Source organism: Orycteropus afer, unplaced genomic scaffold, assembly GCF_000298275.1.
Source record: "Orycteropus afer afer isolate SDZICR_OR568_19922 unplaced genomic scaffold, OryAfe1.0 scaffold00068, whole genome shotgun sequence".
NCBI lineage: Eukaryota > Metazoa > Chordata > Mammalia > Tubulidentata > Orycteropodidae > Orycteropus > Orycteropus afer.
Window position 1 is genome coordinate 586,224 of NW_006921655.1, and position 23,820 is coordinate 610,043.

The 23,820-nt window shown below is 38.2% G+C and overlaps 1 protein-coding gene across 1 annotated transcript in view; it reads right to left on the minus strand.

Moving 5' to 3' along the window:
- Positions 1 to 23,820, minus strand: part of CHP1 (calcineurin like EF-hand protein 1) — a 59,865-nt gene that overhangs the window by 14,120 nt on the left and 21,925 nt on the right. Inside the window, exons 3-4 of the mRNA XM_007940427.2 lie at positions 9,521 to 9,601; positions 3,224 to 3,351 (exon numbers count right to left, since the gene is read on the minus strand). Coding sequence (XP_007938618.1) covers positions 3,224 to 3,351; positions 9,521 to 9,601 — 209 coding nt within the window. The remainder of the gene's footprint in view (positions 1 to 3,223; positions 3,352 to 9,520; positions 9,602 to 23,820) is intronic.

The window sequence follows — 23,820 nt, forward strand, 5'->3', positions numbered from 1 at the left end:
TATTATGGTTATATTTTCATGTTCAATTGATCCTTTAATCATTATATAATGTCCTTCTTTGTCTCGTATGGTGGTTTTTGTCTTAAAGTCAATTTGACCAGAAATTAGTATTGCCACTCCTGCTCTCTTACAGTTGCCATTTGCTTGATATATTTTAAAGATATTTTAACATTTATGAAATTGAGATACATCTCATAATTGATGGCAATCTGTAATTTAATGAAATACTGTCATACTCTCAGCATGAATAAAACTTCATGAAAAGAGAATGCTGAATGTCCTTTTTATTACACTAGAATGTTAAAAACAAACAAAAAACAAACAAGTGGTTCTGGAAGTTAGGTCACCTCACAAAAGCTATCAATTCCATCATGCACCACTCAAGGGAATCCAACAAAGAAGTCATACAGGCATTATGCCAACTGACTACACAAAAGTGCTCTGGGAATACGACTTCTTTGCAAATCAGTACCAACTTTACAGTAATTTTCTACCACTTGGGAGTCCTGAGGCAGTAGAGAACTTCAGTGTCAAACAGAAATACCAAGAATTTGATGGTTTCCTGGCCTTACCGTGTTTCTATTTTGTTAACAATAGATAAGCCTTCTTGCAATCAGGGTATGTAAGAACTTTGGTTGTGTGTAAGAGAAAGAATTCAGAAGAAAAAACATCGTTCAGGCTGTGTGTATAAACACACACATACATATACATACACACACACAGTATTATATATCCCTGAAGGGCTATCAAGTGCAAAGCGTGATAACACTGGATGATTGCATAGATACTGCAAGAAATCTTTTCACTGAGGAAGTGACTGCCTTGTAATTATAGCTGACTTTAGTGTGGTTTTGTGGCTTTGAATCACTTTGCATACGCCACTAAGGTTACTGGTTTTCAGTAGGGTGCTGCTACGAATAGTAAAACGCCAAAAGCACTGCTCTGGAGTTAATAAGATACACAGATTTAGATCCTGTTTTCTAGGCATTCACTATTTAGTTGAGGAGAACAATACAAACTACTCATTTTACTATATTCTAGGTGCTATAACACATCCAAAATGCTGTGGGAACAAGAGTCTAGCAGATGTGGAAAACACAAGAGGAGAAGAAGTAACATCTAAATTAAGATTTTGAAAGTCAAAAAGAACTTTGACAAGAGGTGGGGCATTCCAGGCAGAGCTATCAGGCATAAGAACATGAATGAATATCTAAGTTTCACTATCTCCCCCTGCTCATCCCCCTCCCCCCAAAAAGGATGATTCCACTAGAGAATGAAAAAATTCCAAGGAAAAAGCAACAAGGATCATTAATGTTCCCAAAGGACCACGTGTTTAATATACTGCCAGAATAAACTAGATACATCTACACAGTCTCTCGTGCTTCTGTGCATTCACGTGGGTTTCTAAAATGTCATAAAATGTATTACCTACTAAGCAGTCTTTAGTGATTACAGGGTGGAAATCTGTTTCCTATATAACCCATAAATACCTTTTAAATATTTAAAAACTAGAATAAACAGTTATACCCCTTTCAACCAAGGTATTTACAGAAGCCTGATTTGCTAATTCTTGAAATTCAATGGAGGGATAACTAGAGAGGTCACCTGATAGGACTTTTTGGAAGAATTCTTGTAGCACTAGCAGTTACTTTATTTTTTTTCTTAAATTTTGTTGTTGTTATTGTTGAGAATATACACAGCAAAATATACACCAATTCAGCGGGTTCTACACATACAATTCAGTGATACTGATTACATTTTTTGAGTTGTGTAACCATTCTCACTCTCTTTTTCTGAACTGTACCTCCTCCATTACCATTAAACTCACTGCCCCCTAAGGTTCCTATCTAATCATTTCAGTTACTGTTGTCAATTTGATCTCATATAGATAGTTCTTAAAAGAGCACTGTTCTGGTTTTCTAGTGCTGCCATAACAGAAATACCACATGTTAATGGCTTTAACAAACAGGCATTCTTTCTTTTACAGTTTAGGAGGCTAGAAGTCTGAGTTCAAAGTGTCAGCTCTTTGAAGCCGGTGAAGGCCCCTTGACATAGCACTTATTTCAGTACTTCTTAAACTCTTGACCTGAAGTATAAACAGAGGAATGTGAACACACAACCCCATGCCTAGGGAGACCCAGAAATAGCCCAAGGGTCACAAACTAAAAGTTTAAGTTTCATGTCTCAACTTTCAAATACATGTAAATTTTGCATTATATTCTAGAATTTTTCTGTATTTGTTTAAATATGAAAAAAGTCTTTTACTTTTCTCTAAATCATTGAGTAAAAACTCGATGGACCACATTTATTTTGGGGCTTCACATATCTCCCTGTATACTACTGTGCACTTTTATAATAGAAGTTTGAGCTCAGCTTAATACAATATCAAGTGGCTTTGAGTTAAAAGAGAAGAATTTCCTGGAGAATTGTTTCTTGTAAGGGATTGGGTTATATATGATGGCAGAAGGGGAAATCTAACAAGTATGTCAGGAAAGAAGACAGGAAATATGGGGACATAAACAAAATCTTGTACTGATCTAGCTATACCCGCCCACTGCCGTGGAGTCAAATCTGACTCACAGTGACCCCTCCTTGGGTTTCCGAGGCAGTATCACTATGGAAGTACATTCCCCAACCTTCATTCTGAGAAGCGGCTGGTAGGTTTAAACTGCCAGCCTTCTGGTTAGCAGTCAAATGTCTTAGGCACTATACCACCAGAGTTCCCGATCCAGCTGTACATCCCTACTTAAGTCACATGCAACATTTACCAAATTCTAAAATGGGCTTAGGGTAGCCATTATTCCTGATGGGTGGGGACTGGGTCTTGTTCACTGTTGTCACTCTAACACTTACCACAATGGCCAGTACACAGATGTTCAATGAACTACAATAATAATAATAGCAGCTAACATTTATTGAGTACTTAGTATATACCAAGTACTGTTTGAAGCACTCACCACACATAATCTCATTTAATCCTCACAATAACCCTATGTGGAATCTCTTAGTATCCCATTTTACATATTAGAAAACAGAGGCGCAAAGATTTTAAAATAACTTGTCCAAAGTCACATGGCCAAAAAATAGTAAAGGTGGAATTCAAATCCAGCCAGTATGGCTCCAGGGCCTACGTGCTTAACCATTATGCAAATGAACAAGTAAATAAATGACTTGCCAGAAATGAAAAGCAAATATTTTAAGCCAGAAGACTTTCATTCCTTACAATGCAGTTTGTTGCTTCGGCTGTTGAGTGGTTCTGGTCCATTCACATCTTTGCTCTTTTCATTATCCTCAATGGGTCGGAAATGAGCCAAAGTTCTCATGAATCCACGGAAGTTTACCTGGTCCTCTCTGATTAGGAAATAGACAGAATATCATATCAATCAGGGAATATGAGTCAGGGTGATTATTTCTTATAAATTCAATAGCTTTATCTACATCAGCTGAAAGTCCACTTAAATGACATTTCCTTTTCTATTTCCTAGGTACTTTAGGACTCATAAAGGAGCTCTGGTGGCGTAGTGCTTAAGGAATTTGACTGCTAACCAGAAGGCTGGCGGTTCAAACCCACCACCCACTCTGCAGAAGGAAGATCATGCAATCTACTTCCGTAAAGATTTACTGCCTTGGAAACCCAATGGGGGTCACTATGAGTAGGAAGTAACTCGATAACAATGTTTTTTTTTTTCTTTTTTTCTTTTTTTTGAGTGGGGGTGGACTCATAAAGAGCCCTGGTGGTACAGGGGCTAAATGCACAGCTGTTATCTCAAAGGTAGGCAGTTTGGGTTCACCAGCCACTACACAGCAGTAAGATGTGGCAGTCTGCTTCCATAAAGATTTACAGCCTTGAAAAACATATGGGGTAGTTCTACTTTGCCATGAGTCAGAATCCACTCAACAGCAATGGGTTTTAGGACTCAAAGAGTCCTGGTTTGGTGCAAATGGTTAATATGCTCAGCTGTTAACCCAAAGATTGGAGGTTTGAGGCCACCCAGAAGCACTTTCAAATAAAGTTCTGGTGGTTTACTTCTGAAAAATTAGCCATTGAAAATGCTATGGAGCACTTTTCTATTTTGACACACATGAGATTTACCATGAGTCAGACATGACTCGACAGCAACTGGTACTGGTTAGGATTCATAAATATAATTTAAACCTCATCACAATCATTTCAGAAAAGTATTAATATTGCCAATTTATATATGATTAAACAGACTTAGAGAGGTAATAGGACTTAAGGGAGCCAGACTTATCTACTGAATTTACTTATATCTCATTTCCCAAAAAGGATGTGACATAGCTCTAGAGCTATACACTTCAGAGGACCAGGACTCAAACTCACTGTTTCTGACTATGCAGTAAGCACACCTAGTCCTTGCAACCCATTGACTTTTCAACCACCTCCCATATCTCCCCTGCAGAGACATATATACCTAGTGATATTTCAGGATCTCTGGTGGTGTAGTGGTAAAGACATTTGGCTACTAACCAAAAGGTCAGTGGTCCAAACCCACCAGTCACTCTATGGAAGCAAGATGAGGAAGTCTGCTTCTGTAAAGATTTACAGACTTGGAAACCCAATGGGGGTCACTATGAGTCAGAATCAACTCAATGGCAGTGAGGTTTTTTTGGAGTAATACAAAGTTAAGGCATATTACAGAAAAGTTGCTATCAAAATAAATTTAGTAATACAAGTAATAAACATATTATTGAAAATTTGGAAAAAAGAAAAATGCCACCTATAGTTCTCCCAATCAAGTACAATTTTTAAAAACTTTTATGAAGAATCTGTTCTTCAACATAAAAAAGAAAGTACTACGTGACGCAGTTAGCTATTTATCTAAGGCAGTCATAAAACAACAGGTTGCCTGGTTATTGTGACTACCTGAAACTAAACCTTAGTCTTTGTGTGCCCCTTTAGAAGCTCTAGCAAAATGACTCTACTGGCTTCGCGAACAGTTTGGATACAAAGCATAGCTGTGAAAGTTATCTTTGGACATGTTTTATTTTATCTCCGCAGGGGTTAAAAAAGGAAGCAGAGAAAGGAAGAATTCAGCACAAAACACCTGAAATAAACAGGGCAGTTCAGAGAGAGAGAAAGGGGGAAATGAGTGAGGGTACAAAGATGAACTCATGGTCAACACAAAACTAAAGTGAGCAGAACTTGGCTGCTAATCAAAAGGTCTGTAGTTCAAACCCACCAGCTGCCCCTTGGGAGAAAGATATAGTAGTTAGTTTCTATAAAGATTACAGTCTTGGAAACCATATGGAGCAATTCTATTCTGTCCTATAGGGTTGCTATGAGTCAGAATCAACTCAACAGTAACATGTTTGGTTTTGGTTTTTGTGTGTGTGCCCCATTGAACAGACACACTATGAGGGGTCCCTTAAGTCCCAGGTAAACACATATTTATTAAGTGTCAAGTAGAAACATTCTAAAGGTAGAGCTCAAAGGTTAGCTTATGAGCTCACTAAAAGAATGACTTAGTTCTTCAAGGTTGTTAGTTATATTACTAGTGGTATACTATCTGGTAAAAATATGAGTAAGACCTCAGAAAACAAGTAATGTGGAATAAGATTTGAGACACTTTCCAGAACAAACACACTAATCAGTACATATATTAATGGCATAATTTCTCTGAGTAAAAAGTAACTCAGTGTCATTTTTAAAAATTCCACTTATAAATGCTTAAAAAGTCCTCAAAAACCCAAAAATCAGAGATCCTGGATAGAGTGGGAGAAAAATTGGCACACACATCAAAATTATAAAAAAGACCAGGCTTACTGGTCTGATAGAAACTGGTGAAACCCCCAAGACTATGGCCCCTAGTAATCTCTTGGGCCTGGAATTGAACTCACTCCTGTGGCTCAACTTTCTGGCAAACATGAGACAGGCCTACCAAGTGAACAAGGTAGGTACTCTCCTTAGAACAGTCAACCATGAGAGATCAGAAGGGCAACATTTGTTCAGCGAGAAAGCTCAGAGGGCGGGAATGCATAAAAAGAAGGAAACCGGGAAAAGGTAACCAAAGGAAGGAGGTAAGAAGAAAGCTGTTACACTGGGGCAATTACAGTCACTATCATGAAACAAAATGTATATAAACTGTTGAATGGAAAAGAAATTTGCTCTGTAAACTTCCACCCAAATCACAAGTTTAAAAAAAGAAAAATGAAACAAGACATCCAGAAGCCAAATATCCAAATTTGATCAGAGCAAGCAGCAGAGGTACAACTTTGCTAAGAGCTCAGTACAGTTAGCCCTTGGCTTCCTGATGTACACCTGCTTTGTCTCCTTTGCATTAGGTAAGTGGATAGAATAGCAGGCAATACTGGTCTCACAGCAAAAGATGAGCCTTATAAAACGAGCTTTCCATAAGCTGCTTCAAGTAATCAATAGTGACTAGGGAACCTTGAAAAAAAAAAGCTGGCAAAATGAGTCTACTGGGTTTGCAAACGGTTTGGACACAAAGCATAGCTGTGAAAGTCATCTCTGGACATGTTTCATTTTAGCTCTGCAGGGGCTAAAAGAAGACGCAGAGAGAGGAAGAATTCAGCACAAAAACACCTGAAACAAACAGGGCAGTTCAGGGAGAGAAGAAGGGAGAGATGGGAGAGATGGGGGAGGGTAAAACGAGGAACTCATGGTCAGCACAAATCTGAAGTGAGCAGGACTTAGTTTCACTCAAATCCTGTCTTTACAATAAACTGGTTACTGACGTTTTGCTATCCAAATTTACTGATTGCTCAACATCTCAACTTACAAATTTCTTTGCTCTCAACTCAGAGTTTTAAACTTTCCTCTTCAGGCATTTTACCTGATAAGAGTCCCCACTGACTGGCAGCAGAAGTACATGGTCATGCTAGAGAGCAGCCATGGTAGTAGTCAGTGTGCCATGGGTATCAGTCAGAGTATTTGCAGAGGGGATAGGGAACTTGCTTAATAGAGCAATTAGGTAAGAGGAACTAGGCCAGGGCATTTCTACTCTATATGTATTTATAAACAATATGAGTTTGCTCTGTATTGAGATTTGGGAAGCTCTTTCAATCTGTCTGTGTTTTCTGTAATTATTTTTGGTAAGTGTCCCATATCCTTAAGGAAAAGTTTCTCAGCTTTTATAATGGATTCTCTATCAACAGCTTTCAGTAGATTCCTGTGGTAGAGATAATGTTCATTTGCTTCTTCCATGGCACCCAGACAGTCAGTTTGCAACCTCTCCAGAAGTTTGGCTAATGGGATGTGGCTAGAACTAAAGTAAGATATTTTCAGGCCTGGACCTTAAATATCTCTTGGGCAATTTTCAAGTCTTATCTACTTTCCCACTGTTACCTTGGAGGCCTCATAATTCAGATGGTATAGCTAGAAGATGGTGGTGGTCTGTCTGAGCCACAAGAACTATCACAGGATTGAGAAACTTTTGTGGTCTTAAGCCACCACAATTTGAGGTTTGTCAGTTGTGGCAGCCAAGGTTAATGACTGTGATTAATACAACAAACGCACATAATGCCAGGAACTGATAAGACTAGTTGCCTATAGGGAGAGCTGGGTGGTTGAAGGGCAGTTGTGTGATGGAAAACTTTCAGGACACACCCTTTTGTAATATGCACGTATGTATACCTGTGTAGATACACCTAGACCAAGATAAAGAACATTTTTACCACCCAAGAAAGAACTCTTATACTTCTTTACAATCAATACTCACCTCCCAAAGATAAACATTATTCTGACTATTTTGATATCACTATCCATATATTTGCTTGTTCTTGAACTTTTATATAAATGGATTCATATAGTTAAAAAAAAAGTCCTCACTGACAGTCTCATTATTAAAAACTAGCACTTATATAACTTTTTGCACTAAAGTCCCTGAGGTCTATAGGCAATTCACATGGGACCAGGAAGTAACTAAGGGGATTACTTAAAACAAGATTATATGATAAGCTTTACTCACAAAAAGGTACTTAATTGAATCAATAAACATTTACTCAGTATTTTCACATAAGGAAGGCAGTTTTTTAGGTAGTGAGGCACAGCCAAAGCCTAGTTTTATATCAGACAAACTGAAATTAAGGAACAATCTATTTTTAAAAGTGTGTGTGTACGCCCTGGAGAGAACAATCATGGGAGAAGGAAGGGCTGCTTATGCACAGGGAGATAGCTCAGGGTGCAGAAGAGTATGAAGGGATGGACACTGGGAGGAGGTAACTATGGGGAGGAAGTGGGAGGGGAGCTGCTGCATTGTATGTAAATTTTGGTCAATGACATGAGACAAAGTATATGTGAACTGCTATATGAAGAGTGAATTTACTCTGTAAATCTTCACCCAAATCCTAATAATAATAAAAAAAAAAGTGTGTGTGTAGTAGGGAGAACTACATTCTTTAAAAAGGCTGTGGAAATATTACAAGTTAAAAGAGGCTAAAGAGACCTGAGAACTAAATGTAATACCCAACCTTAAGACGAATCTGAAGTAAAAGGGAAAAATGCTATCAATGATGAACTGACAAAACTGGAATACAAACAACAGATTAGAATAAAACAGATAATAGATTACTAAGTACTGTATCAATGTTACATTTAATGATGTTGATAACTGTAATATAAATATGTAAAAGAATATTCCTATTTTTAGGAAACACATACTGAAGTATTAAGGGATAAAGAGCCACTATTATGCAACTTACCCTCAAATGCTTCAGAAAAAACATTATGAGAAAAAAATACATACACATAGAATAATTTTATGAATGTGAGTATAGTGTATATATAGAGATAGAGAAAGCAAAAGTGTGTTTGCCATGCATACATGCACTATACTGCCCAATATGTCCACCATTAGTCACATGCGGCTACCTAAAATGTAGCTTGAATTGGTATGTAGATTTCAAAGACTTAATATGAAAAAAGTAATGTAAAATATCTTATTAATAATTTAAAAATATCAATTACATATTAAACTGTTTGGGATATAGTTGGTTAAATAAAATACATATTGCCAAAGTTAATTTAATCTGTTTATCTTTACCTTTTTAATTTGGCTGTATGAAAATTTATAATTACATATGCAGCTTGCATTCTATTTTTATTGGCCAGCAAGAGAAACACGGAGAAATCAGGCAGATGTATGCAAGCACAAAGATAAAGCAAATGAGGTGAAATGTTAAAATGTAACAATATAACATTAGATGTATATGGATAAAGATTTACAGATATTCTTAGTAGTATTTTTATTTCTGCAACTTTTCTGTAAGTTTGAAATTATTTCCAAATGAAAATTTTAAAAAGCCTAGTTTCATATCAAAGATAAATAGGGACTAAATATAGAATTTTGAAGATGAGCTGATATGCTCATTTGACATTTACAAACAGAGATATTCTAGATATGACAAAGTCAAGGCTGTCTAAGACAATTAAGTGGCATAAAGGTCTGAGATGACCCAATCAATGTCATTATTCCAGATCAGCAATTAATTCAGACTAAGCTACCCCCAGAAAGGAAGCCCAATAATTGCAAAGACTCACCCTTCTGGAAAGAAGGCATTGATGATACGGTCCCCCAATGGGTTGATGGCAAGTTCTGGAATTCGCTGGAAATCTTCCCGGCTGCCATGTCAAGAAGACAATCACCTGGAGTTAATGACCATTAGTCTTCAGCATGAACTTCTTCAATCTAACACAAGGCATGACCTAGCAGAATATTACCTCCTGTGGCAAGTGATACCAAATAACTGCAAAGAATAGCACTTTAATAGCTGCCAAGTATTTCTTGTACCAACTCAGGAGTGGAAGAAGCCTGATTTGACTATGCTACATTCCAGTGACTTCAGCACACAGGTTACATCAATAAGCCAACTAACAAGCAAATACTAAGCCATCCTGTAAATGATTCTGTGAATGTTACCATTTCATACGTAGTTAATAAGTGGACAGTATACAGCAAATGGAAAATATCATATACAACAGAGGTTGAATATAGAGGCAAAAATTCAGACGAGCCTCCATACTCTTAATAGGTGAATCTATTGTAGTTAGGTGTCATTGAATACGTTCCAACTCATAGCAACCCTGTGTACAACTGAACAAAACACTGCCTGGTCCTGCGCCATTCTCACAATTGTTGCTGTGTTTGAGCACCTGTGAAATATAAGGAATTCTTGGGTAATATTTACATCCAAGGAAAAGAAGAAAACATGGCAACCAAATGATTTCCATACTTTTTTCTTGAACAATTTATTGTGCTTTAGGTGAAAGTTTACACAGCAAATTAGTTTTTCAATGAATAACTCATACACAAATTGTTCTGTGACATTGGTTGCAATCCCCAAAAAGTGTCAGCACTTTCCCCCCCATTTCCTCCCTGGTTTCCCTGTTTCCATTGATCCACTTTCCCTGTCCCTCCCTGCCTTCTCATCTTTGGGTTTGGGTAAATGTCCTTTTGTTCTCCTATAGTGGATTGTTCTAAGGAGCATATTTTTCACAGGTGTTACTGTTTATTTATTTTGTGGACCTGTTATTTGGCTGAGAGGTATCCTCTAGGAGTGTTTTCAGTTTCAAGTCAGAACGTTATTTGACAGCTCAGAGGTTCCTCCTGTCTCCAGGCCAGTAAGTCTACTCCTTTTTTAAAAAATTGTTCTACATTTTTCACCCATTCAAATAGGACCTTCTCTTGTGGTCCTGGTCCATGGTGGTAGTGGTAGCTGGGCACCATTAAGTTCTTCTGGTCTCAGGTTAAAGATGGCTGTAGTTCATGTGGGCCATTAGTCCTTTGGGCTAACTGCTTCCTTAAGTCTTCACTTTTTTTCATTCTCCTTTGCTCCAAGTAGGAAGATATTAATAGTCGCTTCCTAGATGGCTGTTCACAAGCTTTTAAGACCCCAGACTGGGATGTAGAACATTATCTTTATGCCCTGTGTTTTGCCAATTGACCTAGATGTTCCCCAAGACAATAGTCCCTAGTTTTCAAGTCCAGCTGATTTCCATACCTTCTTGGTCTGGCTTGAATTTTTTCTTCAGTTCTTTCAACTTGAGAAATGCCAAGCATGTTTTTCCCTTTCAGTTTTATAACTCCAGGTGTTTGCAGATTTCATCATAATTGACTTTGTCTTCTTGAGCTGCTCTTTGAAATCTTCTGTTCAGCTCTTTTATCTTGTCATTTCTTCCATTTCCTTTAGCTACTCTCCATTCAAGAGCAAGTTTCAGAGTTTCTTTTGACATTCATTTTGGCCTTTTCTTTCTTTCTTGTCTTTTTAATGACCCTTTGCTTTCTTCATGGATGATGTTCTTGATGTCACCCCACAATTTCTCTGGTTTGTCACTGGTGTTCAATGAATCAAATCTATTCTTCAGATGGTCTGTAAATTCAGGTGGCATATAATCAAGGCCATATTTTGGCTCTTGTGATTTGTTTTAATTGTACTCAGCTTCAACTTGAACTTCTACATGAACAATTAATGGTCTGTTTCACAGTCAGCACCTGGCCTTGTTTTGGCTGAAGATACTGAGCTTCTCCATTGCCTCTTTCCACAGATGTAGTCAATCTGATATCTATGTATACCATCTGGCGAGGTCAACATGTACAGCAGCTGTTTATGTTGTGGATAAAAGGTATTTGCAGTAAGTCAGTCGTTTGCTCTTGCAAAATTCTATTATGCAATCTCCAGCATCATTTCTATCACCAAGACCACATTTTCCAACTACCAGTGATTTCTCTTTGTTTCCAACTTTCACATTCCAATCACCATTGATTAATCAATACATCTTCACTGCATGTTTGGTCAATTTCAGACTGTAGAAGTTGGTAAAAATCTTCAATTTCCTCATCTTTGGCTTTAGTGGTTAGTGTGTAAATTGGAGGAATACTAGTATCAACTGGTCTTCCTTGTAGGTGTATGGATATTACCCTATCACTGATACCACTATATTTCAGGATAGATCTTGAAACATTCTTTGTGACAATGAATTCCATGCCATTCCTTTTCAATCTGTCATTCCCGATATAGTAGATCATTTGGTTGTCTGATTCAAAATGGCTAAAACCAGCCCATTTCAGCTCACTAATGGGAGCTCTGGTAGCATAGTGGCTAAGACACTTGCCTGCTAACCAGACGGCTGGCGGTTCAAACCCACCAGCCACTCCTCGGAAGGAAGGTTGGGCAATCCTACTTCCGTAGTGATACTGCCTCGGAAACCCAAGGAGGGGTCGCTATGAGTCAGGGCTGACTCGACGGCACATAACAACAACAACAACAACAACAATGGTAGTATAGTGCCTAAAGCATTTGACTGCTAACCAGAAGGCTGGCAGTTCTAACCCACCAGCCACTCCTCAGAAGGAAGATTGGGCATCTACTTTTGTAGTGATACTGCCTCAGAAACCCTAGGAGGGGTGGTTATGAGTTGGATCCAACCCAATGGCAGTGAGTTTCTTTTTTTTTAAATGCCTAGGATATGATCTTTATGCGTTCCATTTCATTTTTGACTTCCAATTTTCCTATGTTCATATTTTGTACATTTCATGTCCTGATTATTAATGGATGTTTGCAGCTTTTTCTCCCCTTTTTGAGTGTACACCATCAGCAAATGGAGGTCCCCAAAACTTTATATATTACAGTCAACTCCACTTTGAGGAGGCAGCTCTTCCCCAGTTGTATTTTGAGTGCCTTCCAACTTGAGGGGCTCATCTTCTGGCACTGTATCAGACAATGTTTTAGGGCTATTCATAAATTTTCCCAGTAATATTATCAGGCAGTGTTTCACCGCTATTTGTAAGGTTTTCACTGTCCAATTCTTTGAAAAGTGGATGGCCCCTTCCTTCTTCTGAGTCTGTTTTAGTCTGGAAGCTCTACTGAACCAGTCCACCATGGGTGACCCTGCTGGTATTTGAAATACTGGTGGCATAGTCTACAGTCTCACAGTAACACATAAGTCACTGCAACTGACAGATGAGTGGTAGAACTTGGAGGTTATGTATTATTAAGTTACCATTCACTGCATAGGAGCTCTAGTGGCGTAGTGCCTAAGGCATTTGACTGCTAACCAGAAGGCTGGTGGTTCAAACCCACCAGCCACTCCTTGGAAGGAAGGTTAGGCAATCTACTTCCGTAGTGATATCGCCTCGGAAACACAAGGAGGGGTTGCTATGAGTCGGATCCAACTCTCACTGCATATACATTGCCTTAGTTATCTAGTGCTGATAACAGAAACACAAGTGGATGACTTAACATATAGAAATTTATTCTTTAACAGTTTAGGAAATTAGAAATCTGAATTCAGGGCACCAGCCCTAGGGGAAGACATTCTCTCTGTCTGCTCTGGGGCCAGGTTCTTGTCTCCTCTCAAAATCTGTGGCCCTGGGAGACTTCTGGTAAGATGGAGGAATAGGCAGACAAGCAACACAGACCCTCTTCAACAAAGAAAAGAAAAATCAATTGACAGAGGTACAGAAGAGGATTAGGTACCAACTAGTGGAAAAACCTGAATGAAAACAGTGAGTACAGAGAGGCTTGGAGCTGCAGACTGTCAGCTACTCTGACAGGACCAACAGCCTGAATATTTTCTAGTGGTGTTGGGACCTGAGAATTGACCTAAAGATCAAACCTGGTCACCAGGGGCTGCAGGGATGACTGCCCTGGTGGCCTATGACTAGGAAGGGTAACAGCAAGGAGGGAGACAACCTGAGCTGTTGACTTTCCACTGTCTGGAGGGTGCAGCCATTTTGACTGTTTATACACGGCAGCCATTTTGGATATTTAAAGTGACCAAGGGCACAGCCATTTTGAATCTTTACAAGTGGCAACCATTTTGGAATTTAAAGTGATAGCATTCTCATTCAGATTCCAGGAACCTAAGAATAAGCTCTGTTTGCCAAGGTCAGCAGGGACATACCAGAGACTGACAACAGGAAAGGAGACAGGTGGTGAGTGTATAAGTGCTGTCAACTAGCAAATAGAGGAGTACCCTGCTTGCGTAGATAACATATAAACAAAACAAAGAAAAAGAAAATCGTGGGCAAGTCACTTCAACATACAATCACCAATTAAATATAAACACAAAAACGTCACATGCCTTGGAGACAACAGAGCATCACAGTCCACACAAAGAAGCAAGATAAAGCAGGAGAAACAAGGGACCAGGATATAGACCCAAAGCACATCCCTGAGGAAGATGGAACACTGGAACTCCCTGATAAGGAGTTCAAAAGAATTATATTTAGGTATCTTCAGTGAATTGAGAGACAGATCAAGGAAAAACACTGACAAAATTGAGGAAAACATAGAGAAAATCCTAGAACAATTTCAAAAGACAATACAAGAACAAAATGACAAAATAAATGAAAAATTAGAAATGATACAAAATCTACACACAGAAATCCAGAAGATTACTACTAAATTTTTAGAAATAGATAAGACATTGAATGGGCAAAGGAGCAGAATTGAATCAATGGAAGACAACTGGTGAGGCTGAAGGCAAATACTTGAGCACTTCTTTGGAAAGGGATCAATCAGAAAAAAGATCAAGACAAAATGAAGAAAGCCTAAGGTTCATGTGGGATACCATCAAAAGGAATAACCTATGTGTAATCGGAATTCCAGAACAGGAAGAGAAAAATAAAACCACAGAGAAAACTGTCAAAGATTTGTTGGAAGAGAATTTTCCTGGTATGATGAAAGATGAGAATATATCCATTCAGGGAACCCAACAAACCCCAAACAGGATAGACCCCAAAAGAAAATCACCAAGATATATCATCATCCAACTCACTAAAACCAAAGACAAGAAAGAATCATGATAGCAGCATGGGAAAAATGAAAAGTCATCTATAAGGGGCAACCAATAAGACTAAGCTCGGATTTCTTGACAGAAACCATGCAGGCAAGAAGACAATGGGATGGTATATATAAAACACTGAAAGAGAAAAATTTCCAACCAAGAATTATGTACCCAGCAAAATTGTCCCTCAAATATGATGGTGAAATTAGGACATTTCCAGATAAGCAAAAATTAAGGGAACTTGTTAAAACCAGACCAACCTTACAAGAGATGCTAAAGGGTGCCCTTTGGACAGAGAATCAACAACAGCCAACAACTGACCATTAACACACATGATGACATAACCCAGAAACCAACCCAACTATGGAAGTATCCAAAGTAAAGAAGCCTACAAGATCATAAACGGGGAACCAGAGACATCAATTGACAAATGATGACAACTACAAACCAAAAAGAGGGAAAAAACTATGTTGTTACAGAATTTTTAGATGGTAGGGAAGTCGAGACAACTACAAGATAGAACGGACTGTTGTAAACTTGGGAAGAAAACTATAAACCACACGGTAACCTCAAAGAAAAACGATAAACCTTCACATCAAAAAAGAGGACTAGCATAAATATTCAGCAAATACTAAAACAGTAGCAATGAAGGAAGTGATAACACGATTCATAAACCAAACGAGCTCAGCATAGAAAATTATATGGAACAAAGAAATCGACACCACAAAAAATTTTATCTAGAAGTGAAAACACAAAAAATTTTATCTAGAAGTAAAAACAAAAAAGCACATAAAAATGACAGCAACAATTTCATATTTGCTTATAATTATATATCTGGCAAGTGACTTATCGCTAAGATTTATAGCGGAAGAGTGGATGACCAAACTATGGGTACATACATAATGGAATGCTATGCAGCACTAAGAATAATGTAGAGTCTGCAAAACACCACATAATATGGATGAACTTGAAGAACATTATGCTGAGTGACATAAGTCAATCACAGAAGGCCAAATATAGTATTAGTTCATTGTTGTGGAGGGTCAAGGACAGGTTTATATATGGAAGGAAACTTTCTTTGTTGGTTGTCAGGGGTGGGAGGGGAGGGGAGGGAACACTGCCAAAAAAAAAAAAAGAGAAATAGAAATGCATTGACCCATGTCACTTTAGTTTTGTGTGTTTCACTGAACATAAATTATGCATTAAAAAAAAAATCTTGTGGGTCTGGCATCCCTTAGAGATCTCTATGTGTCCTGGCATCAGTCTCCTCCTGGGTCCAGGAGGTTCTCAGTGCTGGGACCTGTTGTCCAAAGGACGTTCTCGTCTCTTGCCTCTTCTTTCTTGGTGATACTGAAATCCCTCTTTCTCTTGAAAGACAAAAGGTGATGCAGGCCACATGGCAGGAAAACTCCCCTTAAATGGGATCAGGGCTGTGACCTGAGCAAGGGTATTGTATCCCACCCTAATCTTGTCTCATTAATTTAACAAATATAACCTAATCCTGCCTCATTAACATATAAGATTAAAAACACAACACAAATGGAGAATAATTAAGTCAGCTCTGCCAAACTATATATATATATACACAAACCACTGAGAATCATGGCCTAGCCAAACTGCCATATATTTTGGGGGAATACAAGTCAATCCATGAAACACATCATGTGTTGTTGTTGTAAGAATCTGGCAATAATTTCCCATTTCTTCATACTAATATGTATATCCTTTTATAGCTAAGGAAATAGACATCTGTCAGATATAGTAACTTGCTCTGCCTGTGCCACAAAGTTAGTAAGAGAAGGCACTATGATTTAAATCTAGGCCTCTAATTTCAAAGCACATCTTCTCTTTCTACTAAACCACACTTCTTTCCCAAATTGAACTTTTTCAAAGTAAAGTACTTCCCAGAAAGAAGTTCAATAAATATTCTTTTTTTAAAAAAAAACTTCTTTGGTGTATAATATGCCAAGAACATCATATCTAGACTGCATTCTTCAAAAACGTAAATGTCATGAAGGATGAAGAAAGGCAGAGAAATTGTTTCAGCTCAAAGGAGACTAAAGAGACATTTAACTTAACTCAATGCATGATCTTGGACTGGATCCCAGATTAGGAAAAAACATTGCTATAAAGAACATTGGGCTAATAGGTGAAACTGTAATATGTACTATGTTTTAGATAATAATACTCTATCAAAACTTAGGTTTCTTGATTTTGAAATAAAAGAATGTGCTTATTTGGAAATAAACACTGGTGTATTTAAGGGTAAAGGGACATTGCAGATGCAACTTACTCCCAAAAGGTTTATTAAAAAAATCTCTCTGTCTCACATGTGTGCGCGCACACACTCACACACACACACCCGAGAGAGGCAGAGAGATTGACATAACAAATGTGGCAATATGTTACCAACTGCTTAATCTGGGTATCACATGTATGAGAGTTCTTTGTACTATTCTAATAACTTTTAAGTAAGTTTGAAATTATTTCCAGATAAAAGTTTAATAAAAAGTGATATAAACTTGAATAAAGGATTCCTGTCTTCAAGAAGTTTACTAACAGAGGAGATAAAACACATTCCTCCACTGCCGTCATACTAAATGCTAATGAAGACAGATAATCATGAGATACTTTTATTTTATCTAGAAGTCTACCACACTCTGTTCCTCTTATGGTTTAACATACACATGGTGCTTAATTAATGCAACAAGCTCATCTCCACCACACCCAGGTATAAACTGACCTAGTGGACTGAGCACAAAGCTCTGGAAAGGTAACTCTAGATTCTAATCTTCTTTTAGTAATAATTTTTATATCAGTGAATGAACCAGAAGAAGTTATTCATAAGATAACTGGATGACAAAAGATAAAGGAAATTACTGCTGGTTATTTAATTGAACAAACATGTACTAAGCTCTTATTACATAATTAGTTCTATAACACAAAGTCCACATTGTCAAAACATAGCTCCTCTTATTTTACAGAGGTTAAGAAACAATAACCACTATCCCTTTCAAATGAGGACTAAAGCTTATTTGAATTGCATGGCCACATACCTTAGTTTAATGTCTAACAAACTTAAGTAATCTTAGTGGAGAAAAGGCACAGTTTAAATGCCAGGTCTAGTATTAAGTGTTGATTGCACAGCCCAGCTTTAACTCCTTCAGTCTCAAGAAGGGATTTAGCATTTGGCTGCCAATGTCCATAAGGACCCAAAGTCTGTCATTTGATTAAAACGAGGTCATAAAAATTACTTTGTGAACTTTTAAATAATACACAGCATATAATTATTACTTGTTTTATACTAATAAAATTTTGTTGTTATTGTTTAAATAATAATGTTTTCACATAAAATGCCAAAGCTAGTCTTTGATAGTTCTTGTAAATTTATTTCAGAGGTCTAAGGTCAGACTGGCTTATTTGTACAGTTGCGTTCTGACTTTTGGTTGAGGACAATAAATGAAGCACATACACACTTACCTCCTCTCATTCTCTAAAACCCACAGAAATGTCAGCAAAAAAATGGACACATGAGAAAATATTCATGACATAAACAACTAGAGTAGGAGTAGTGTATTAGCAGCCGAGAGATTCTGACAAACTGTGAAAGTCATAAAGTAGATGCAAATGTTGTTAGGTGCCATCGAGTGTCCTCTGACTGACTCATAGTGACCCTATGTACAAGAGAATGAAACACTGCTCAGTTGTGTGCCATCCTCACAATCCTTGCTATGCTTGAGCCCGTTGCTGCAGCCACTAGGTCGGTCAATCCATCTTCTTGAGAATCTGCCCCTTTTTCACTGAACCTCCACTTTACCAAGCATGGTATCTTTCTCCAGGGAATGGTCCCTTCTGACAACAAAGTAGGTGAGATGAAGTCTGGCCATTCTCATTTCCTAGGAGCATTTTGGCTGCACTTCTACTAGGACATTTTTCTTCTGTCAGTCCATGGTATTTTCTGTATTCTTCACCAACATTACAATTCAAAGGCATCAATTCTATGGTCTTCCTTATTCATTGTCCAGCTTTCACATGCATATGAGGCAACTGAAAATACCATGGCTTGGGTCAACCACCCTGATGGAATGAGTAGTTGGACCTGTGGGCTCGGGACAATAGCTGTGGGGGACATCAAGCTCAACTGGCATAATGTACTACACAAAAACATTGTTCTACGCCTTACTTTGTAGCAACTGGGGTCTTAAAAGCTTGCAAGTGGCTATCTAGATGCAACAATTGGTCTCTCTTCATCTGGAGCAAAGAAAAATAAAGAAAACTAAAGATGAAAGTAAAAAATTAGTCCAAAGGACTAGCGGACCATGTGAACCTCAGCCTATATGACCATGAGACCAGAAGAACTAGATGGTGCCTAGCTACCTCTGTCAACCACACAGAAAAGGATCGGTGCAGGAGATCCTGGATAGAGTGGGAGAACAATGTGGAACAAAATTCAGAATCATAAAAAAGATCGGGCTTACTGGTCTGATAGAACCTGGTGAAACCTCTGAGACTATAGCCCCTAGTAACCATTTAAGCCTGCAATTGAACTCATTCACGTGCTTCTAGCCAAAAAATAGACAGGCATATAGGATGAACATTTACATCAGGTAGATACACTCCTTGAAGTGATCAATCATGGGAGAACAGAAGGGCAGTATTTGCACAGGGAGATAGCTCAGAGGGAAGGAATGCATAGGAAAGAAGGACACAGGGAAGAGTTAACTACAGGGAGGAAGTGGGAAGAGAGCAGTTATATTGTTGGGATTGCAGTCAATGTCATGTGACAAAGTATATATGAACTGCTGCAAGGAAAATGAATTTGCTCTGTAAACTCTTACCCAAATCACAATAAAACACACACACACACACACACACACACATAAAGAATAAAGAGAGGGAAGGAAATAAATAAGAAAACTTTCCAGCTAAGGGATCCCTTTTTAGACTGAAAAGATGCCTCTAATGCAAAGTAGGAATAATGAAAAATAACCCACACATAATTACATTTTTGTGATATTTCAGAACATCAAGAAGTTATTTGATGTTTTTAGAGAGAAAAAAAGAACAGATCATCTAAAAAAAGAATGAGGATTAGATTGGAAGCATGGTTTCATCCATGAAACTCCATTCTGGAATAACTGGTACCATTGTCTACAAGGGAGCTCTGGTGGCATAGTGCCTAAGCCATTTGACTGCTAACCAGAAAGATGGTGGTTCAAACCCACCAGCCACTCCTCAGAAGGAAGGTTGGACAATCTACTTCCATAGTGGTACTGCCTTGGAAACCCAAGGAGGGGTCGCTATGAGTCAGATCTGACTCAACAGCAGTGTGTTTGTTTTTTTTGTATTGTTTACAAAGTAGGTGTTTTTCAGGATATTAAAATGATCTGTCCTCTTGGTAAAATTAAACAAGAAAATGAACTTCAAAAATGGTTCTAATTTATAGACTAGGTGATCCTCAGCCTATATAACCACAAGACCAGAAGAACTAGATGGTGCCCGGCTACCAGTGTCAACCACTCGGAGGGTGATTGGTGCCAAGAGATTCTGGACAGAGTGGGAGAACAATGTGGAACAAAATTCAAAATAATAATAATAATAAAAAAAGACCAGGTTTGCTGGTCTGATAGACCCTGGTGAAACCCCTGACATTATGGTCCCTAACTACCCTTCACACTGAAACTGAACTCACTCCTGTGACTTCTAGCCTAACAACAGACAGGCATATGGGGTGAACATTTATATCAAGTAGATACAGTCCTTGGAGCGATCAATCGATCAATCATGGGAGAAGAGAAGCACAGGGAGAGTGGGAGTGCATGGGAGCAAAGGACACAGGGAAGAGGTAACCAAGTACGAAGAGCTGTTACACTGTGGGTAATTTCAGTCAATGTCATGAAACAAAATGTATATAAACTGGTATACGGGAAATCAATTTGCTCTGTAAACTTTCACCCAAATCACAATAAACATTTTTTTAAAAAATGGTCTGATTTAGCACTCAGTGTTTGAGCAGATAAATGGCTATCATTTTGAGGACACACTCCTAAATTTACAGAAAATATCTTTTAAAATGACAAGTAATAACACAACCAACTTGTTGTTGTTATATGCCATCCAGTTGGCCCCGACTCATAGCGACCCCTCCTCGGGTTTCTGAGGCAGTATCACTATGGAAGTAAATTGCCCAGTCTTCCTTGCACTTGCTAATAACTTCGTTGCAGAGTTCAGCTATCTGTACATGATTCGATTCCATGGCAACTACCACCACCACCAACTTTCCCCTAGAGCCAACTTAACCTGCATGATTTAATATCCACGAAGATTTTTAGAATGGCATTATCTGAAACAGCCAACATTAAATTGCTCAGTGTAGGAAATAGTCTATATAACATTACACAGAAAAAAATGCACAAATCAGCATAATGAATTTTTACTAAGTGAATATAGTAACCTGCACCCAGAAGTCCTCTTCATGCTTCTTCTATCTCTCCTTGCTCCCTTCTTGCAAAGGTAATCATTATCATGACTTTTAACACCACAGATTTGATCAATACAGATGATATTTAAACAAATGAAACAAGGAAAATCGACCTGATTTATAAAACACCAGTTACAGGACTCTACTGCCTTTTCGAAAGGCCAATTTCAACAGCAATGGCACAAATAACGCAGCTAAGATAATGGCATCCGAAGAAAGTGAGATTTATGAGGTTATAATATATATTTGTATCTTATGAGATACCAGTTTGAAGACATGGTCCATGTAAAAGGGATTCTACAGGCAAATAGCAAATCAATTTGGCAAATACTATTTACAAAACTCCCTTCTTGAAGACTGACAATTTATTTGAGTGTATTCAAAATATGTTGAAATCTAGAAATAAAGAAACCTATTTTAACCTTGTTTATCAAATTTTTCAAATTATTTGGTCAATAAATTTCTTTTTTTTCCTTTTCTTTTTTTAAACAAAACACCTGCTGATAGACCAAGAAACTGATGTTCTACAAAACATACTTTGGGGGCAAATCTCAAAGAATTCACAGAAGCTCCACTTTAACCAGTGCTTTCTGGAGTTTCTGCTTTATGTTCTCCTGGGAACTGAGCACTACAAAGGAATGCAGAAGACCAAGGACAGTACCTCATAGCCAGACCTTTCAACTCTAGAATGCGGCTTCAGGTCCCAGGCATGGAGCATGTTGGAAAGGGAAAGTGAAAAAAATATGTGGAAGTGATAATATTTCTCCTAATAAGTACAACTGCCTTCTTAAGAAGGTGAAGACTATGTGGAAACTCCTGTATTCAAAAGTTGAGCCCCCTCATAGGTTCTGGTTCTGGAAAGGTCAAGATAGGCCTGGAAGTAAGTTTAGCAGTAAAGACTATAAAAGACCTGAATTGACAAGCACTACAGGAGAATTTAGGAGCTCTGGTAGCATAGTGCCTAAGGCACTTGATGGCTAATTGGAAGGCTGGCAGTTCAAATCCACCAGCCACTCCTTAGAAGGAAATCAGCACTGAAAATAGTGCCTGGCACACTATAGGTACTCAATGAATACCTACCAAACAAATGCTCAATGGCTTTCCACAGAATCTGAAATGAAGTTTTAGGGGTTGAGTCAATCTTACCTATATTTTAAGGGACAAGATGATACTAGGAAATGTTTCAGCAGTTGAAAGGAGAAAAAGTCTTCTACAAAAGCTTTTCCATTGTTTTCCAGCAAAGAGTGAAATTTATTAACACACACACACACACACACACACACATTTATAAATCACCTACCTTCTACAAAGAAGAAAAGGGCTCAAACCTAAAGGTTAAATCTGAATCTGTAAGGAAGATTTAATCCCAAACTCAAAGGAATTTTAAACTCTTAGAGTTGAAGGGAAAAAAGAAAAAAATTTCTAGTCTGGTTATTTTTCATATGGTTTTAAAAGCACCTAGTGTAGTCTCTAGGAGCTCTGGTAGTATAGTGCCTAAGGCATCTGACTGCTAACCAGAAGGCTGGAGGTTCAAACCCACTAGCCACTCCTCAGAAGGAAGGCTGGGCAATCTACTTCCGTAGTAATACCACCTCAGAAACCCAATGAGGGGTCACAATGAGTCGGGTTCTACTCGACAGCAGCGACTTTGGTTTGGTTTAGTTAGTGTAGTCTCTGCACCTAGTAGACATTTCATAGTCACTGACTTTAATAGCTGTGCAGCATAATTTTGCTCAATGCCAGCTCCTAGTGTAGGCAGATGTCTGCATTAACAAACAGGACCCTATGGATTTACTAGCATTCACTACCTTTTTTTTGTTTAAGGATTATGTCCAAAGGTTTAGAAACTAAATTTCTTCTCCCTTATACCATGTTACACACCTATGAAAGGAGCCTCCCAAAGAAGTCCTAAACTGCTTAATGCCAGCCAGCAGAAACAAAGCTGAGGAACAACAACAATGACAAAATGTTATCGGGAGTTAGGGTGGGAGTGAGAAGAGGCAGTGCTGAGAAGTTTCATTTAATTATGATAAGACAATCAGAAATATGGAAATGATACAGAACTACATTACTCTGAGACTATATACTTACTCTAGAGCAGCGCTGCTCAATCTCAGTACCACTGGCATTTAAATCCATGCCATCAAGTTGATTCTGACTCATAGCACCTCTACAGGACAGAGAAGAACAGCCCTGAAGGGATAACTGTTTGTTGCGGGGTGGGGTTGGGGGTGGGGAGTCCTGCGCATTATAAGATATTTAGTAAGATCCCTACCCTCTACCTTCTACTTGCCAGTAGCATCCCCTAGTTGTGACTATCAAAAATGTCTCCAGACATTGTCAAATGATCCCGGGTGGTAAAATCGCTCTCAGTTGAAAACCAATGCTCAAGGCTAGAATACTGACTTTCTTAATATATATAAATTATCGCCCAAAGTGATCTATAAATTCAATGCAATCCTGATCAAAATGCCAATGGTCTTCTTTACAAAAATGGAAAAACCAATCATCAACTTTATATAGAATGCCAAGACGCCCCAAAGAGCTAAAACAAGGTTGAAAGAGAAGTACA